Genomic DNA, 14,798 nt, shown 5'->3' on the forward strand with positions numbered 1-14,798 from the left:
TTGCAGAGCAGTGAAATTAATTGCTTTAAGCAATCAACTTTTGCAACGACTGAGCTTGGATAGCAGGAGGACTAGCTGTCCTCTTTCACTGTAATTCCACTTTCCTCTAACATCCCCTGCCACCATGATAAAATAACATTATGGTCTATTCTAATTTATTGGTAGTTTTTAATTACAGAATGATGCGTGTCAGCAACCGAGCAATGGGCATCAGCTCAAAGGAGACACTTTCTTTACTTCTTTAACACAATGCAAAAGACACCTTCTCCATAAATAACACAAAGTGCAAAGGAACAAAAGTATAATTCAAAATCTAATCAAGGACTGCTGGGGGCCTCACAGCAGCCAACTTTTGCATCATTTCATTTCAGAAATAAACAAAAAAAAAAGATAAGTCCTTTTTGAACTCACACACCTTAATGTGCTTGACAGTAAACACCACAGGATCAGCCAGGTAAACCTTATTGCTGAACTCTTTATTTATTGCTGCCGTGATGACAGGAGAGTTGACGATGACAGAGTGATTGGTCGACATTGCTTCTGTTCCCAACTTCATGCTGGCATTCTCCGTGGAGAGATAGGTGCCCAGGTTGTTGTACAACACAAAAGCCACCCTTATTTCACCTAGAGAGAGGTAAGAGGTTAGATAGCCAGGCTGAGTCACTGGGGTGGCTTTTTGGTTTTTAGATTGTAAATATTTTCTCTTAACCAACTTCAAAACTGCTCTGAGAAAATGTGAAAGGACCAGGATGTGGCATATGAAAAGCCACCTCTTGCCAATTCCAGTGAGCACCAAGAGGTGCAACAAGCAGTCCTTGGATAACAAGGGCAGAGCTCCTTCTTCCAGAAGAAACTTTTATAAGCAAACAGATGAGCAGAAGACAGATAGGGAAGGTGGGCTTATTTTTGGCATCAGTAGGTGGAACTCGCTTCAGAAAAAAAAGAGGCCAGGTGGTCCATTTTCCACCTGACATCACTTTATTCTCCTGGATATACCTGGGAAACAGGTTTCAAGCTGACATATTGCACAGGTGCAATAGAAAACTATAATTTAGTCTGGTAATAAATTAAGACTATCTCAAGAAAATGTAGGGACAAATCTGGGAGAAGAAATCAACAGAATTTCCAACAGAATTCCAATCTCACATGACAAGTAAAACGAAATCTCAGAAATTTCATTTAAAAATACATTTATTCCCTTAATTTGCCAATCAGATAATCAGAAAAACACCCTTAGAGAGCCTGAAGAAATCTGAGTCTACCAGCCAACTGTTTTTAACTGAAACCATCCAGTTTGCCTTCTGCTTTGCACATTATTTCACAGCCTATAAATAGGAATGGAATGTGATTAGTTTGCCTTCATATGTACTAGTTGTGGAGATGTATGTTTCTGTTCCTATATGAATTACCACAGCATCTGAGGAAGGTGAGGCACTGATGACTCTAAAGGTTCCTCCTAACCTAAATCCTTTTATGATAATTCCATTCGTAGCTCTTTGGTGACCTCTGGGCATGTGTCAAGCAAGTGAAAATTGATGGGGTTCTGCTTTGAACAGAACTCCAGTGATACTGTGTTTCAAAATACAAAACTTTCCTTTCATTGCTGCCAACAGCAGAGTAAAAGTCCTGCCCTGTTGGAGTTTTGCTATGCATCTTGAGTGTTAAACTGTCTCTCAGAGAGATGCTTCTCCTCACATCCTATGTGCAAGCAAGACAGTGACAAGACTTTGTTTCTGAACCACCAGACCGAACTTTGTCTAAAATTTCTAGAAATTTTAACACATCTGGTCTGGTTGTAATACTGCCCTATCATTCCATGTTTTCTTTCTTTACACAGAGGAGGGTGAAGCACTGGCCCAGTTTGCCCAGAGAGGCTGAGGATGCCCCATCCCTGGAAGTGTTCAAGGCCAGGTTGGATGGGCTTGAGCAACTTAATCTAGTGGAAAGTATCCCTGATCATGGTAAGGGGGTTGGAACCAGATGATCTTAAAGGTCTCTTCTAATCCAAGCTATTCAATAATTCTGTGTTCTGCCTGCAGTGACCAAAGTCAATATATGAGCGTCGTCCCCTGCATACAGATTAAATTTTAAAGGAACTCAGAAACAGGAGCATGTTGGGCCCACCAGTAGAATCCTATGAGTTTAAAGCTGGTCTACAGTGAGGCTGTAGAGATCAACAGATGTGTCTGCTCAAACTCCTGATCTGGAAATAAATGGCTTGGCAGGATGAAGACCATTCACACATAACATCATCTAAAATTTATGCTGTATCAGGAGGTTCATAAGATACAGAAAGGCATTAAAGATTTAGATTCATAACAGTTAATCAACCTTTTCTGTCATATTGGCTCATTAATAATATTTGCTACCATTGTTTCTTCCCTGTACTTTTTCAGATATTTGTATGGTGCCCTGCTGTGAAGCAGTTTACTGAAGTGAGCCTCTTATCCCATCTGAAGCCTCCTACTGCAGAAGTCAGCAGTTAAAAGCACTTCTCTGGATTCAGCACAGTGCCACAGAAGCCCCATAAATTAAGGATCTGATGCATTTTTACCATCACAAAATACTTTTGAAGGTTGTGAATCACTTAGCAATATAATACATTCCCAGTCAGTCAACGTAGCTTGCAATCAAGGGCATGAACAAATGACACCACTGTTAATTTAAATATTAACACAGCAATTAATACTTAACTTATAACAGTTAAACACAAAACAATGCCTAAGGCATGACTGCCTCATGAGGTTGATGTGGCCTGAGGTGCCAGACCTACCATTTCGACCATTTTGCTTCAAGGTATTTGCTGACAGCTGAATGGCGCTCCCATGGCCCATGTTCTGGGGAAACTTCAGATCTTCCAGATTCCCATCTGTGCTTAGTCTCGCAACTTCCAGCTCTGTGTGCAAGAGAGACAGACACCAAGGAAAAAATCTCTGCTGAAATAATCTTCAACATGGTATTTCAAAGCTACAAAATGGTGTTCCAACCAGCTGAGAGGAGGGGAATTAACTTAAAATGCTGCATGCAAGAATGTGTTTGGACTCCTATTTCTTTTTAAATCTTTGCCCTGAAGAAGTTTTAAATTTAATTTAAAAAAAAGGCACGCAAATAAATTCTAGTCTCTGTGGAAGACAAAAAACAACCAGTTCTTGTAAACAAGAACCTCAGGATATTAAGGACAACAGTTAAAATGAAAATCTGAGAATACTAGTTCTTTGCCACTGGCGATTGGTACTTTCTGTAAATGTTATCAGCGCTCAGGATCTGTATTCGTGGAAATAGAAAGAAGAGTTGTTCTCATTTTACATACGCACACTGGGAGAGCTGGTGCTTTCCATCATGCTTGTTTTTTAATTAAAATCAACAATCAGCTGAATAAAGACACAAATTTGTATGAAATGAAATACAATTGCCTTACGATGAACAATCCCCCTGTGAAGCAGTGCTCTCGTTGCTCTAGCACAGATTATATCCTCAAAGCCGGGAGTAATAAAGGCAGGTCAGGCACTCATTTTCTGTGGGATTTCAAGGGTAGAGAGCTGCCTTATTCCTTTAGGCTCTTTTGGAAAGACTTTGAAGTCCTTCAGACAAAGGCCCAAGACATAACTAACAAATCGCTCTCCAATTAATCTAGGGACCAAGACCAAAGCCAGCCTTTACTCTTCCACTGGCTGCTCCTGGTACTTATGGGATGTGCCCCTTACGGATGTTGTCAGTGTTCTCCCGGACGATGTCTGTCTTCAGCAGGTTGTCAGCCAGCACGAAGGCACTGTCCTCCACCGTGTCCAGCAACTTGGTGGCCGCACGCTGCTGCTCGCTCGCGTTCAAGTCCCTCCACGCGTTCAGAGCCTGAGGCTGTAGGAGGTTGTTCACCGTCTCCACCATGGCCTGCAAGGCGGAGGGATGGGGTGAGAAAAGGCTCCAGGAAAACTAAAGCACCACAGACCTCTGACATATGCTTAGTCCCATCCTCCACACACATCAGTTTACAGAGGGAACGACAGCATCTCCTTCCCCCACCCATTAGGGAAGCCTGCAATGGGGCAGGACAACTTCTGTACCATCAGATGGGACAGGGAGGAAATACTGATATTATTATAAATGCAGGCTGGGAATGGTGCTTTTCTGCTTCCATAATAATCAGCTCCGGGCTTGGAAAATGGAGGAATTAGGGAAGGGGGGAAGAAGGGGGAAAAGGAAGATGATGGTTAAAGAAACATGCAGGAAAACCCCATCTGCAGCACCAGAACTCAAGAGTAGGGCTGGGGCACTCAAGGAAGATATTTGGTATCTGCAAAAGCTACGCTCCCTAAAACATTTCCCACCACATAACCTCTGGCAGGCAGCCATGAAGACACAGAGATAGCTGAGTTACATCGCTTCATCCAGAGCAGCAGCAGGTGCCCATAGAGATTTGGATAAGACTGCATTTCAAATCACTGCATTCAGGAAGGAGTCAGCTCTGCGGAAACTGCTTCAGTCCCTCCTACAGTGCACCTTCTGCCCTGGGCTGCCATGCACAAAGAGCTCTCCCATGGATAACTTCCCACAGGTTAATCTGGATGCACACACAGGATCACACAAAACTGCACTGCTCTCATGGCTGCAAAATTACTGCAGTAGAATTTACCCAAACTGAAGGCTTTTCTCAGCCTAAGTCCTCTGCTTCATTACTAACCAGAGCTCACTCAACCACTTTTCAGTGAACATTTTTAAATGAGATCAGCTGTACCACTTGATAGAACTGATTGTACAGAGGAAAAGGATAAAAAATAAGCTACTTTGATCATGCTTTCTTCAGCTGGTTAGGGTCTAGTCACCAGGCAGGCCTACCCCACAGAGAAACACCTCCACTGCCAGCTAAGACTGACTGCAGAAACCAACCTCCCATCCAAGATGAAATTGCTGTTCGTAATAATTTTCTCTATGCTGAGCACATAGGCATCAAACCTACACCTCTGCTCTGCAAGCTGATGACAGTCCCATGAGACTTCAACATTTTCCAAGCCTAAAGCGTGCCCCAAGGGCTCACTGTCATGGGAATACTTCAGTATTTACCCCTGATACTGCTACTAAACCCATGGGTGGAAAGAAGCTGTTGCATAGACCATTCCTCAGCAGAACCCTCAGGAGGAGTACTACAATGGCAAAATGTGGCACAGAGAATCCTGACTTACCAGTCACGGTCACGTGCAAATGAACAATGGGAGGATATGATCACATTAAACTAGAATTTATTGCTATATCCACACGACCTTAACAAGCATTTCAACTACAGTGAAGTTCAAGGAGAAAAAAGGCAGCTAAAACTGCCACTGTTGGTGCTTTTAATCCCACAAAGATACATTCCTTGAGTTTGGAAGGTTTCCCACACCATCAGGCGTTTCCTGTTGGGAGACTGCACCATAATTGGGCTTCTCTGACCACACAAAGCTCCTACTTTCACAATTACATTTATTCATGGTCAATTAACTCATTTGTTCTTATGCCAAACCTCTCCTATACCATCAACAGAATGCCTCACTCATTTGGTCTTAAGTGGAACTTGATAACCATAAAGCAATTTTTAAAACTGATTATTAAACTGATTTTCTTGAATAGTCTAAAAATTATCTTACCACATTTGCTATGTACATACATCAAGCTGGTTAAAATTAGTAGTCAAGAAGAAACAGAAAAATCCATAGCATTTAAATATGGTATTTTTCTGTGTTTTAGAATTTGGAAGGCTGATCTCTGCAGCTCTTAATAAAATTCTGTAGTATACTTTGGTAGTTTATCTCTTCACAGGCAAAAAAATAGGTGGTGCTCTTTTCCAGTGACCAAAAAGCTTGATTATTTGTGGTGCAGCTTCTACACAACATGGTGTTTTCTTGTAAAGACCTTTTATGCCTGGAAAGCAGAAAATGAGGATTTTTCTCCCCTTCAAAGTTGTCACACAATTTGCCTTACCTCAATTTAGCTCAACTCCTATCGATGTCTTAAATTCTCTGCTAAAACAACACCCTGCATACTTTTATCAATACCTGAATGGTGGAAAATGTCTTTGCAGCAGATCCAGCTCCTGGCTCTGGACAGAAAGGTAATGTCTATTCATCAGAATATGAAACAGATGCTAAAATATTTGTGTTACAGTGAAACATCTGCTGCAGAGTCTTTACCCCAGGGGAAAAAAAAAAAACAACACTATCTAATGCATTCATTCTTTTTTTCATATGTGCACATATGTGTGCATGCACGTTTAAAAGAGAACACCAATTAAGCCTAATGTACTGCTTCCTGCACCATGTGCACTCCCCACCCAATGCTGAGCATCCATCCTCTTGAAGTGACTAACCTGAAACCAGCCCCTTCACATCACTTTGGGTCTGGGGTCAAACACAAAAGCTCCAGAAAGATTTCCGAGGACTTTGAGTCACATCCTTACCATGTATCTGAACAGAGCTGGTAGACTTTGTTGGCATCACATCCGAGATTAATTTAGTCCCTAGCTTTTCTCAGAGGGTCATTCCCCTCACCTGTCTCAGTGCATTAATCAAGAGCTCCCCACATTATATTTCTGAGTGCAGCACTTCATTATGGCCGAGTGCTGTGGGTTGAAGCCAAGGAGATGAGGTGCTAATGAAATGTTTGCATTTTGGACAGGAGCTGAGGTAGGTGTTTAAATGAAACAAAACAGCTGTTATAGCAACAGTGCCTTGTGAGACAGAGGTGCCAACTGGGAAAAGTTGGGCAGGGGAGTGGGAGTTGTGGGAAAGCAGGCACACATGACAAGTAGGCCTGTGTCTTTACATTTAAGCTGAACCTTTGTGATTTACGTGGGTTTGGTACCTGGTCCAATGACTTCGTGGTCTCCTGAAGCTCCAGCAGAGAAGCAACAGCTGTGCCAAACCTCCAGGAAAGCCTCTCAGTGACCAGCTGGAGGAGGATTAGCCTTGAGAGATAACCTTCAAAATGCAGGAGGTATGGGATAGGTGTGCTTCGGAGCTGATGGCATGATAGGTTTTACCTGAGATAACTGGGGATCCTGATAAAGGTGGGGACTTTCAGAGGGAGATAGGAAGGTTCTGACCTAGTTTCATCTCACCCCACTTCTAGCATTTAACATGCAGCCAAGCAGGGAGCCCAGATACTCTCTAGTTTCTCTCTCCCTACTGAAAGTAGAAGAAACTACCCCAAGGATTGTCTCCATTTTGCCCAAAATCACATGAGATTAAACCTATCCATAAAGAACCAAACATCTACTACAGAATGCTGCATGACCCCCACTGAAGACCCTGTCCTTGCTGCCTAGCTAACGAACTACCTCTCCTGTGATTTTCTTTTCTTCCTCTGCCTGATCCTTCTTCCAAATGCAACTCAGCTGAGCTTCTTGCAAATAAAAATGTGGGGCTTGGAGCTCAAACATACCTCAACACCATGCACAGCATGGCACCAAACCAATGCTGTGATTGCCTGGACTTAAAGAGTAGACAGAACAAGCACACAGATGCACCAGGAGAAGGACAAAAGTAACTCAAATTAGATCAAGAAAAAGCTTTCATAAAGCACAGCTTGCTTGTTTCTAGGCTAAGATCAAATGAGGGAAGAAGGGCATGGCAGAAGGGAGCCAAGAAGGCAGACCTTCCATTTTTCTGTGCTGAGATGAGCTTTATGCTCTCTGTGATGTCAGGGTATCCATACATGCAAAGCCAAACCCTCTAATTACCAGCCTGTAAAGAACAGTCATCCTGGGTCACAGAATATTAGACACAGTGGCCCTTTCATGTCCTCAACAGTGACTGCAACTGGACATCAAGAGAAGAGCAAGACCCTGTTGAGCACAAAAGCTAAACCCCATGACGGTGATGCCTTTCATTATGTGGTTATATAGAACCACAGATTGTATGTTCAATGCAAATAAATGTTAATAAATTGCAGACGGAGGTTCTTCCCAAATAAGGGCATGTGCTCATGGTTTCTTGGTTCTATCCTGAGGTTACAAAGAAGAAACAAAATGTAAGCCTTCCTTCTTAGACACCTACAAATTGGTATTGAAAGATGCATTGTAAAAAGGAAATTAATTAGAAGCCTTACAGTAATTATGCATTACTAAAAGGCTAGTTGTACATATCCCATTGATTTCCTTTGTGACAGCTGCTACATTTCATTAAACTGAATTTTACTTGTTAATTTATTTTTCTCTTCTTTTCTCTCCCTCTAGAAACATCTGGTAAGAGTACCTGGCTATGTGACACACAGTTGAAACCTAGGGGGTTTGAACTCTCTATATATCCAGTGACACCATAACTATTTATTTTTCTCTCACTCTACCAACATCCAAGATACCGCTCTTTGATTAAAACAAATTTTGCAATGTAAAATCTCTCTTTAACTGGGACTCAGCACTGAAAATCACTAGGAGATTGAGGTACTCAAGGAGGTACTAAGAGGTTAGAGGTACTCAACTCATTGCCAAATTTGGCACCAGACTGCAACATGCCATGGTGCTTAACCTTAGAAAACCAGCAGCTTTCCTAGAGTTAGGATCTCTTTAAGCCTTTATTGTTAATTTTGGCCTCTTGCTGAGCAGCTGATGGAAGATCAAAAAAATCTCAACAAACCTACAGCTGGAGAAAATACTGTTTTATGGCAAATGAATATCAGCAGGTCCTACAGGGAATATTGGTTGAATCCTTCCATTCAGTAATTTTCAAATATGCAGTTTGTTCTTCCTTACAACGGAGCATCTCCTTAGGAAGAGACTGAACACACTGTACACTTTATTTAGCATGAAACTTACATCAAGGACTTACCTCCTATAGTAGCTTTGGGAGAATAAGAGTAGTGGCACAGCACAATAAAGTACCACTTTTGCAATAACATCTCTAATTAAAACATCTGAATTTTATAACTTGTAAAGCCCTGTCTCATATTGCTAACACTTCTTTGATCTCACAGGAATATCCAATGCAGTGCACTTTCAAAAATTAGGATATATGTAGCTACAGCCACGAGGTTTTGCATAGCTAGGCTAAAATCATGGCTGGTGCATGAAGCAAGCAGCGCTTTAATACCCTGTGCCAAAGGTGTTTGGCAGCACACACTCATCCAAAGAGATTTGCTCACCCTTCCTGAGAACAGCAGTGCTCAACCTGCAGAGTGCAATCACACAGGCACAGCCTCAGGCCTTGCTTAAGGCTTGAGTTTCTGGTCCTGCCTGAGGTCTCCCCAAACATCTCCAAAAGAAATGTGTTGTCTTTATTTGGAAAATGCAAACACATAACTTGCCCACTTTTTATAACAGCTTGAGGTTTTATGGCAAATCAGCAGAGAAAAAAGCACAAAACCCCTTTCAGGCCCACACTTCACAGTGCAAATGAAAAACCCATCAGAGAGCAGATGCACTGAAATGTTGATATGGCACAATGATCACAATGTTACGCTCTCTTTTCCTTTTTGTCTGACTGGAAAGCAGCGGTACTTGAAAAAAGCTTACTTGTCTCCTTCCTCAAGAATAGCCGGTTTTGCTCTGTATTCGTATGAAGCACCCAGTGCTAAAACAAATCCTTTTCTCAAGCTATCAATATTTGCAAGCCTCCAAATTAATTGACTTAAAGGCACAGTCAATGCCATTGATGACAAGTTCTGCTGGAAGTTGTTTGATTCTTGCCTCTGGCCAGAAAAAATACCAGTACAAGAGAAACTCCCATTAACTCTGAATGTAGCTGGTACAGTAGGAGGAGAGGACCAGCATGAAAGTATGGATGTGGGAACACAAAAACTGGAAAGGTTATTGCATTGAAAGGGACCAGTTGAGGAAATGACATGTCTGTTTGGAGTGGCAAATGAACAGCACCTCAATCCCACTACAGAGAGGTCATCAATCAAATTATTACACTCATCCACTGTGTGGGACTTCAGGACTAAAAGAGATGCACACGTCATTTCTTCAGCTTCTTAAACAAGGAAAATGTCATTTGGCTACATGATGGCTTTAAATCCTACTTCTTAGCTGAAAAGTGCCTTCAAATCTGTCTGACAAGGCTCTTCACTCTTGGATGATTTCTTTCCTTGCCATTTATTCTTTTAGTTCAAAATCAAAATTTGTTTCTGGTCAAAGCATCAGTGTTTCTGGTCAAAGCATCAGTAAGCACAATGGAGACAATTTCTTACAGAGAAGCCCACCACTGTCTAATGTTTTTGAAAAAGCAACATGGTCATCACAAAACAGTTGAAACATTCACTGGAGTGGGCAAACATATTTAGACTGAAATATATTCAGCCACAGTGAGTTCTTGAAAATAAATAAATCATTAGAATATCTACTGCTAATCTTTGCTTCTGCCTTCAAAGCTAAGCCAGAAGCACTAGCCTACATCTGGTACCAGAGTGGTGATTGGCAACAGACGGTGGCAGTTTTGGTGAACTGAGACAAAGCCTAATACTCATGGCAAAGGCAAGAAGAGTACTTCCCATAACCATTCAGAGGGATTTCTAAAATTGCTCCAGAGACTGAAAGCAAAGGCTCCCAAGAGAGAGCATGCAACCCTCTCTCTTCAACTACACAGAGAATTTATGCTGTGGCTACAGGAACTGTACTGACTCAGAAATGGCCTGAATTCCAGAAGTGCTGAGAACTCACTGTAGTGAGGAGAAAGGCACTGACCTTTATTACAATTAGGCCATCTACAAAATGCTTAACTATGGAATTAATGGTCTTTTACTAGGTATGCAAGGTTTGCAATCTTGGCCTTGAACTACCAATAATCTCCTAATGGGAGCATGCAAAAAATAATAGGCGATATGAGAAACAGAACAAGGTTACAAATTACAGGTTATGGTTTTGCTTTACTTACTACATGAGGAAGAATATTTTAAGGTCAGAAGGCATCCATAGAACTGACATAAAAGGAATTGATTGGGAAGAAGGAAATAACATACGATCTATTTCATCTAATGAGATCTTCCCCACAGAATAAGCTGAGAACTGCATTTATGAATCATCTGTATTTGCTGCCCTACTGTTTGGGATTTGAAACCATACAAGCAACTGCTACAGTAATTTGCACTGGGGAAGCAAGCAAGGCTGTATCAAGAAAGGAAAATGCCTCTGACAGAAAATCCACAGCCTTCAAGAAAACTCCTGGGGAGTCCGTGAGACTCATCCTTTTCTCCAGTGGTTCAAATCAAAGGGACATCTCCTGCTGCTCCCTATGGCAATTTACATTTAGACTTTTTACCAGTGACACCAGGTACCAGGAGTGACTCAGGCTCAAGCAGAGAGTAAGCACAGAGCAACACAGAAAACACTAGATTTTTTTTCTCTGTTTTGCCATGTGAGAACTTAACCATAGGTGTAGCTGAGTCGTAGGTGGATGAACATGGGGTCACCTTCCTTTTTAACATTTATGCAATGAATTTTGGAGTCTGGTCACAAATTCAAGGCGGCTGCTTTGATCCTCCTCTCCCTTAACAACAGGTTCACTGCAGCAGAAACATGTGGGGTGAGGATTTCTAGTTTCACTCTTGCTGACACAAATCAATTGCAGGTTTCTCAAGCTGTGAAGTATATTAAGTTCATAGAGTTTTAACAAAGGACTACCAAACCACTGAACCTCACTGCGAGTCACACTTCTTTCAGACGTCCTTTTAATTATATTAAATGAAAGTTTTAGGCACTTTGATGCTGATGGGCAAACATCTCGATCTCTTGAAAAAGCAGCTAAAAGTACTCCCTGTAGCTATAGTTAATATACAACATTGTATGCTCATTGCTAGCCAATTTATTTCAGCCACTTTAACAACGATACCTCGCCTGATGGGCTGTGCAGAACAGCATCAGGAGTCAAGCAATGCACAGATCATCAGAGAACTCTCAGACTTGTTTGACACACACTGCAGAGCTCTTTGTCATACAGCCAATTAAGTGACCAAACAAGGAATTTGAAAACCTTCATTAATTTGCCTCTTTTTTATATAAATGGAGGTTAGAGTCTTTCTTGTCAGAGGGACAGCAAGAACACAAGCAAACACAGCATAATTCAATTTGTGCTCCCTCTCAGAGCTGCAAGTTTCTTTAGTTTGGTCTTCATGGAAGCTGTGACCAATCATGCAAGCAAGAGAGAAGTAGGACAAACAGAATTAATCCACTTTAAACAGTACTGGCTAAGTCCCAGATGCACCTTTTATCTGATGAGAACTACTAGGTTAGCAAAGAAGGAAAAAAAAAAGTCTCTTCTGCTTAGGTCTAAACTTAATGCCTTGAATCCTCTGAGGAAAGCCTTTCAATTTTTGCTTAGTGCAGCAATTCAAACAGACCATGTTTCCAACAAGTGTTAAGAAAACTTCCAGGAGAACCAGAATGACAACTCTGCAACCTTCTGCCACTGTCTGCTACCAGAAGCCTGCCATCCTCTCAGCACCAGCTTCAAGTGTGGCTCTGATGACACCTGCACCCAGAAGTTCTTGTAACTACCATGGAGCAGGTGGCACCTCCATAATCTTTGCCATTTGCTATCCAGACCAGTGCAGAACTACAAAAGAGGGCAAGCGCGGGATTTGTAATTTTTTTCTACAACCCCATTCCCCCTCCCCCCATGGTCCCTTATCCCGATCCTTTGTTCCCTTATCACTCCCCCGCACCACGCGGTCCGGTCTTCCCCTGCCCCCCCGCCTTTCCCCTCACCACGCGGTCCATCCCTACCCCCCCGCCCCCCCGCCTTTCCCATCGCTGTCCCCAGGGTTTCCCTGTCCCTGTCCCCTGCCTCCCATCCCATTGGCTGAGGCTGAGGTTCCCCCCCGCCCCCGGCACGGCATATAACCGACCCTCGGTCGGTGCCCCGGTGTCTCGGGAGTACGCTTCCACAATAAACGCATGTTTGCACCCGAGCCCCGTGTCACCATTTTGTCTGTTCCCGCACTAGAACTGAGCCTCGCAGAGCCGAAGGGGAAATATGGCCGCCGCCTCTCCCCTGCTCCCGCCGTGCTCCCGCAGGTGCCCGCCTGGAGCCGATCTCGCACAGCAACAGGCAAGTTGATTTACAGGGCAGCTCAGAAGATGGCAGGAACCAAGAGCAGCAAACTCCAAGAGATGAGGAAGATGCTATAAAAGCAACCTGCTGCTGCCTGCTTCCACCCCTTCCACAAAGCTGCTAGTCACACTCTCTGCAGTATTCACCAGCCACCAGCTGTACAACCACTCATACTGACTTTACAAAATAAACCAAAAGAATGGGAGCCAAAGAATGGGTGAAGTTTTTGTCTTCCAAGAGCCTCATCCCAAATGCAGCATGCAATTTCACATGGGAAGATGCCTCTGGTTTGGCACTACAGGGAAATTTACTGGCCTCCTGATGCCCCAGAGCTGCAGCCCACAAATCCAAGTGAAGCAAGCAGGTGACCTCAGACTTTGCAATCAGATTCAAGAACATGATAAAAAGACTGCAACCATTGGTGTGGTATGAGCCTTTAAAAATAAAATCTGTGTTTCCATATACTAAATCAGCAAAATTCTCTCATTTTCCCCCCACGTTTAAGTTTTTTTTTTTTAATACAGCCTCCCTTACTACATTATGCGAGTACTTAGCCTTTTTATTTCCTTTTACTACCCCACCTCTGTTCCTAGAGAAGAGGAGAATTGGATCCATGGCATTTTATGTTAGAGAGCTGAAAAATACTGAATGCATGACACTTGCTGAGGGGCATGGAAGAAATCTGTGACACCAAACCCAGTTTCACAATCCCCAAAAAGAAACTGATTCCTGTTTTCTACAACTCCAGTGCTTCAGGTGAAGGAGAAAAGCTTTTGAAAATGAACAAACATAAATTCTGAAAAAAATTGAAGAAAATTCATACCAGCTTACATCACAGACCAGGCACCAAACCAAGCTATGCCAAATGAAATGTGTCACCCATTGTGACTCATTCTCCCACATGATGACTTTTCCATCTCCTTTCCAGAACAGAGTGCAAAATCTTCAGAAAGGAGAGCATAGGAGATGTAGATCTCTGCTCTCTAGAAGGCCACTCTCTTTGCTAATAGAGTACCTTCCTGAGGCCACTCTGCCACCTTCATTTACACCTTGTCCAGCTCAGTCTCAGCTGACTATTAATTAGTATCACAAATTAAAACCCACTTAGCAGTTTCTTAGTTATCACCATGACTGAAAAATCTTCCGGCAACTGTCCAGTCATTATATTAATATGCATTTATCATGCCACCTGCTGGGTTGGTTCTTGCTGGATTTTTGACACAAAAAAAGATCATTTACCACATGTGAAACTAAAGAAGCAGCATTTTTAACCTCTATCTCTAGTCAATGAAATCCCTGAGCTTTTAACTCAACAAATACTGTGAAAGTGAACAAATTAAATCCATGTTTGTTTTAAAGGTACCCAAAGAGATGAGGTGATAATCTGATAATGCATTCTCAGTTTTATGCTTGAATAACTTGCAAAATTTCACTACCCACTTTGCATATTTATTTATAGTAATTTATTTTGGGCTTAAGAAGACTTTATGCACCAATTGCTACAGGGGTTGTGTCATGGATATTTAAACTGGTTAGCCCAAAGAAAACAGTAAGACTGATTTTAGCAATTATTATCTTCTCAGGTCACCACCCGCCTTCCAAAAAACACCTTTCCTCAAAAGCACTTTTGATATTCACAGTTCCTGGACGTCTCTCGCATAAACTTCATACTGCATCTTCCTTTGTCTAGGGAACACAGAATTGAAGGTACATTTCCAGCCCTCTGAGCCAAATTTCAGCCAGGGATGCTCTTCACAGTAACGGGATCAGCATGAGGAGATCACG

General features: G+C 42.3%; 1 protein-coding gene across 33 annotated transcripts in view; it reads right to left on the minus strand.

The window, feature by feature from the left end:
* Positions 1–14,798, minus strand: part of ADGRL3 (adhesion G protein-coupled receptor L3) — a 490,266-nt gene that overhangs the window by 75,149 nt on the left and 400,319 nt on the right. For all 33 annotated transcript variants that reach the window (XR_012055755.1, XR_005980340.2, XM_030271767.4 and 30 more), the window contains 3 exons: positions 3,705–3,888; positions 2,774–2,896; positions 416–624 (listed from right to left, as the gene is read on the minus strand). Coding sequence is in view for 31 of the 33 variants with exons in the window: in XM_030271767.4 (XP_030127627.4) it covers positions 416–624; positions 2,774–2,896; positions 3,705–3,888 (516 nt within the window). In the remaining 2 variants the exon portion in view is untranslated. The remainder of the gene's footprint in view (positions 1–415; positions 625–2,773; positions 2,897–3,704; positions 3,889–14,798) is intronic.

This window comes from Taeniopygia guttata, chromosome 4 (genome assembly GCF_048771995.1).
Source record: "Taeniopygia guttata chromosome 4, bTaeGut7.mat, whole genome shotgun sequence".
Lineage (NCBI taxonomy): Eukaryota > Metazoa > Chordata > Aves > Passeriformes > Estrildidae > Taeniopygia > Taeniopygia guttata.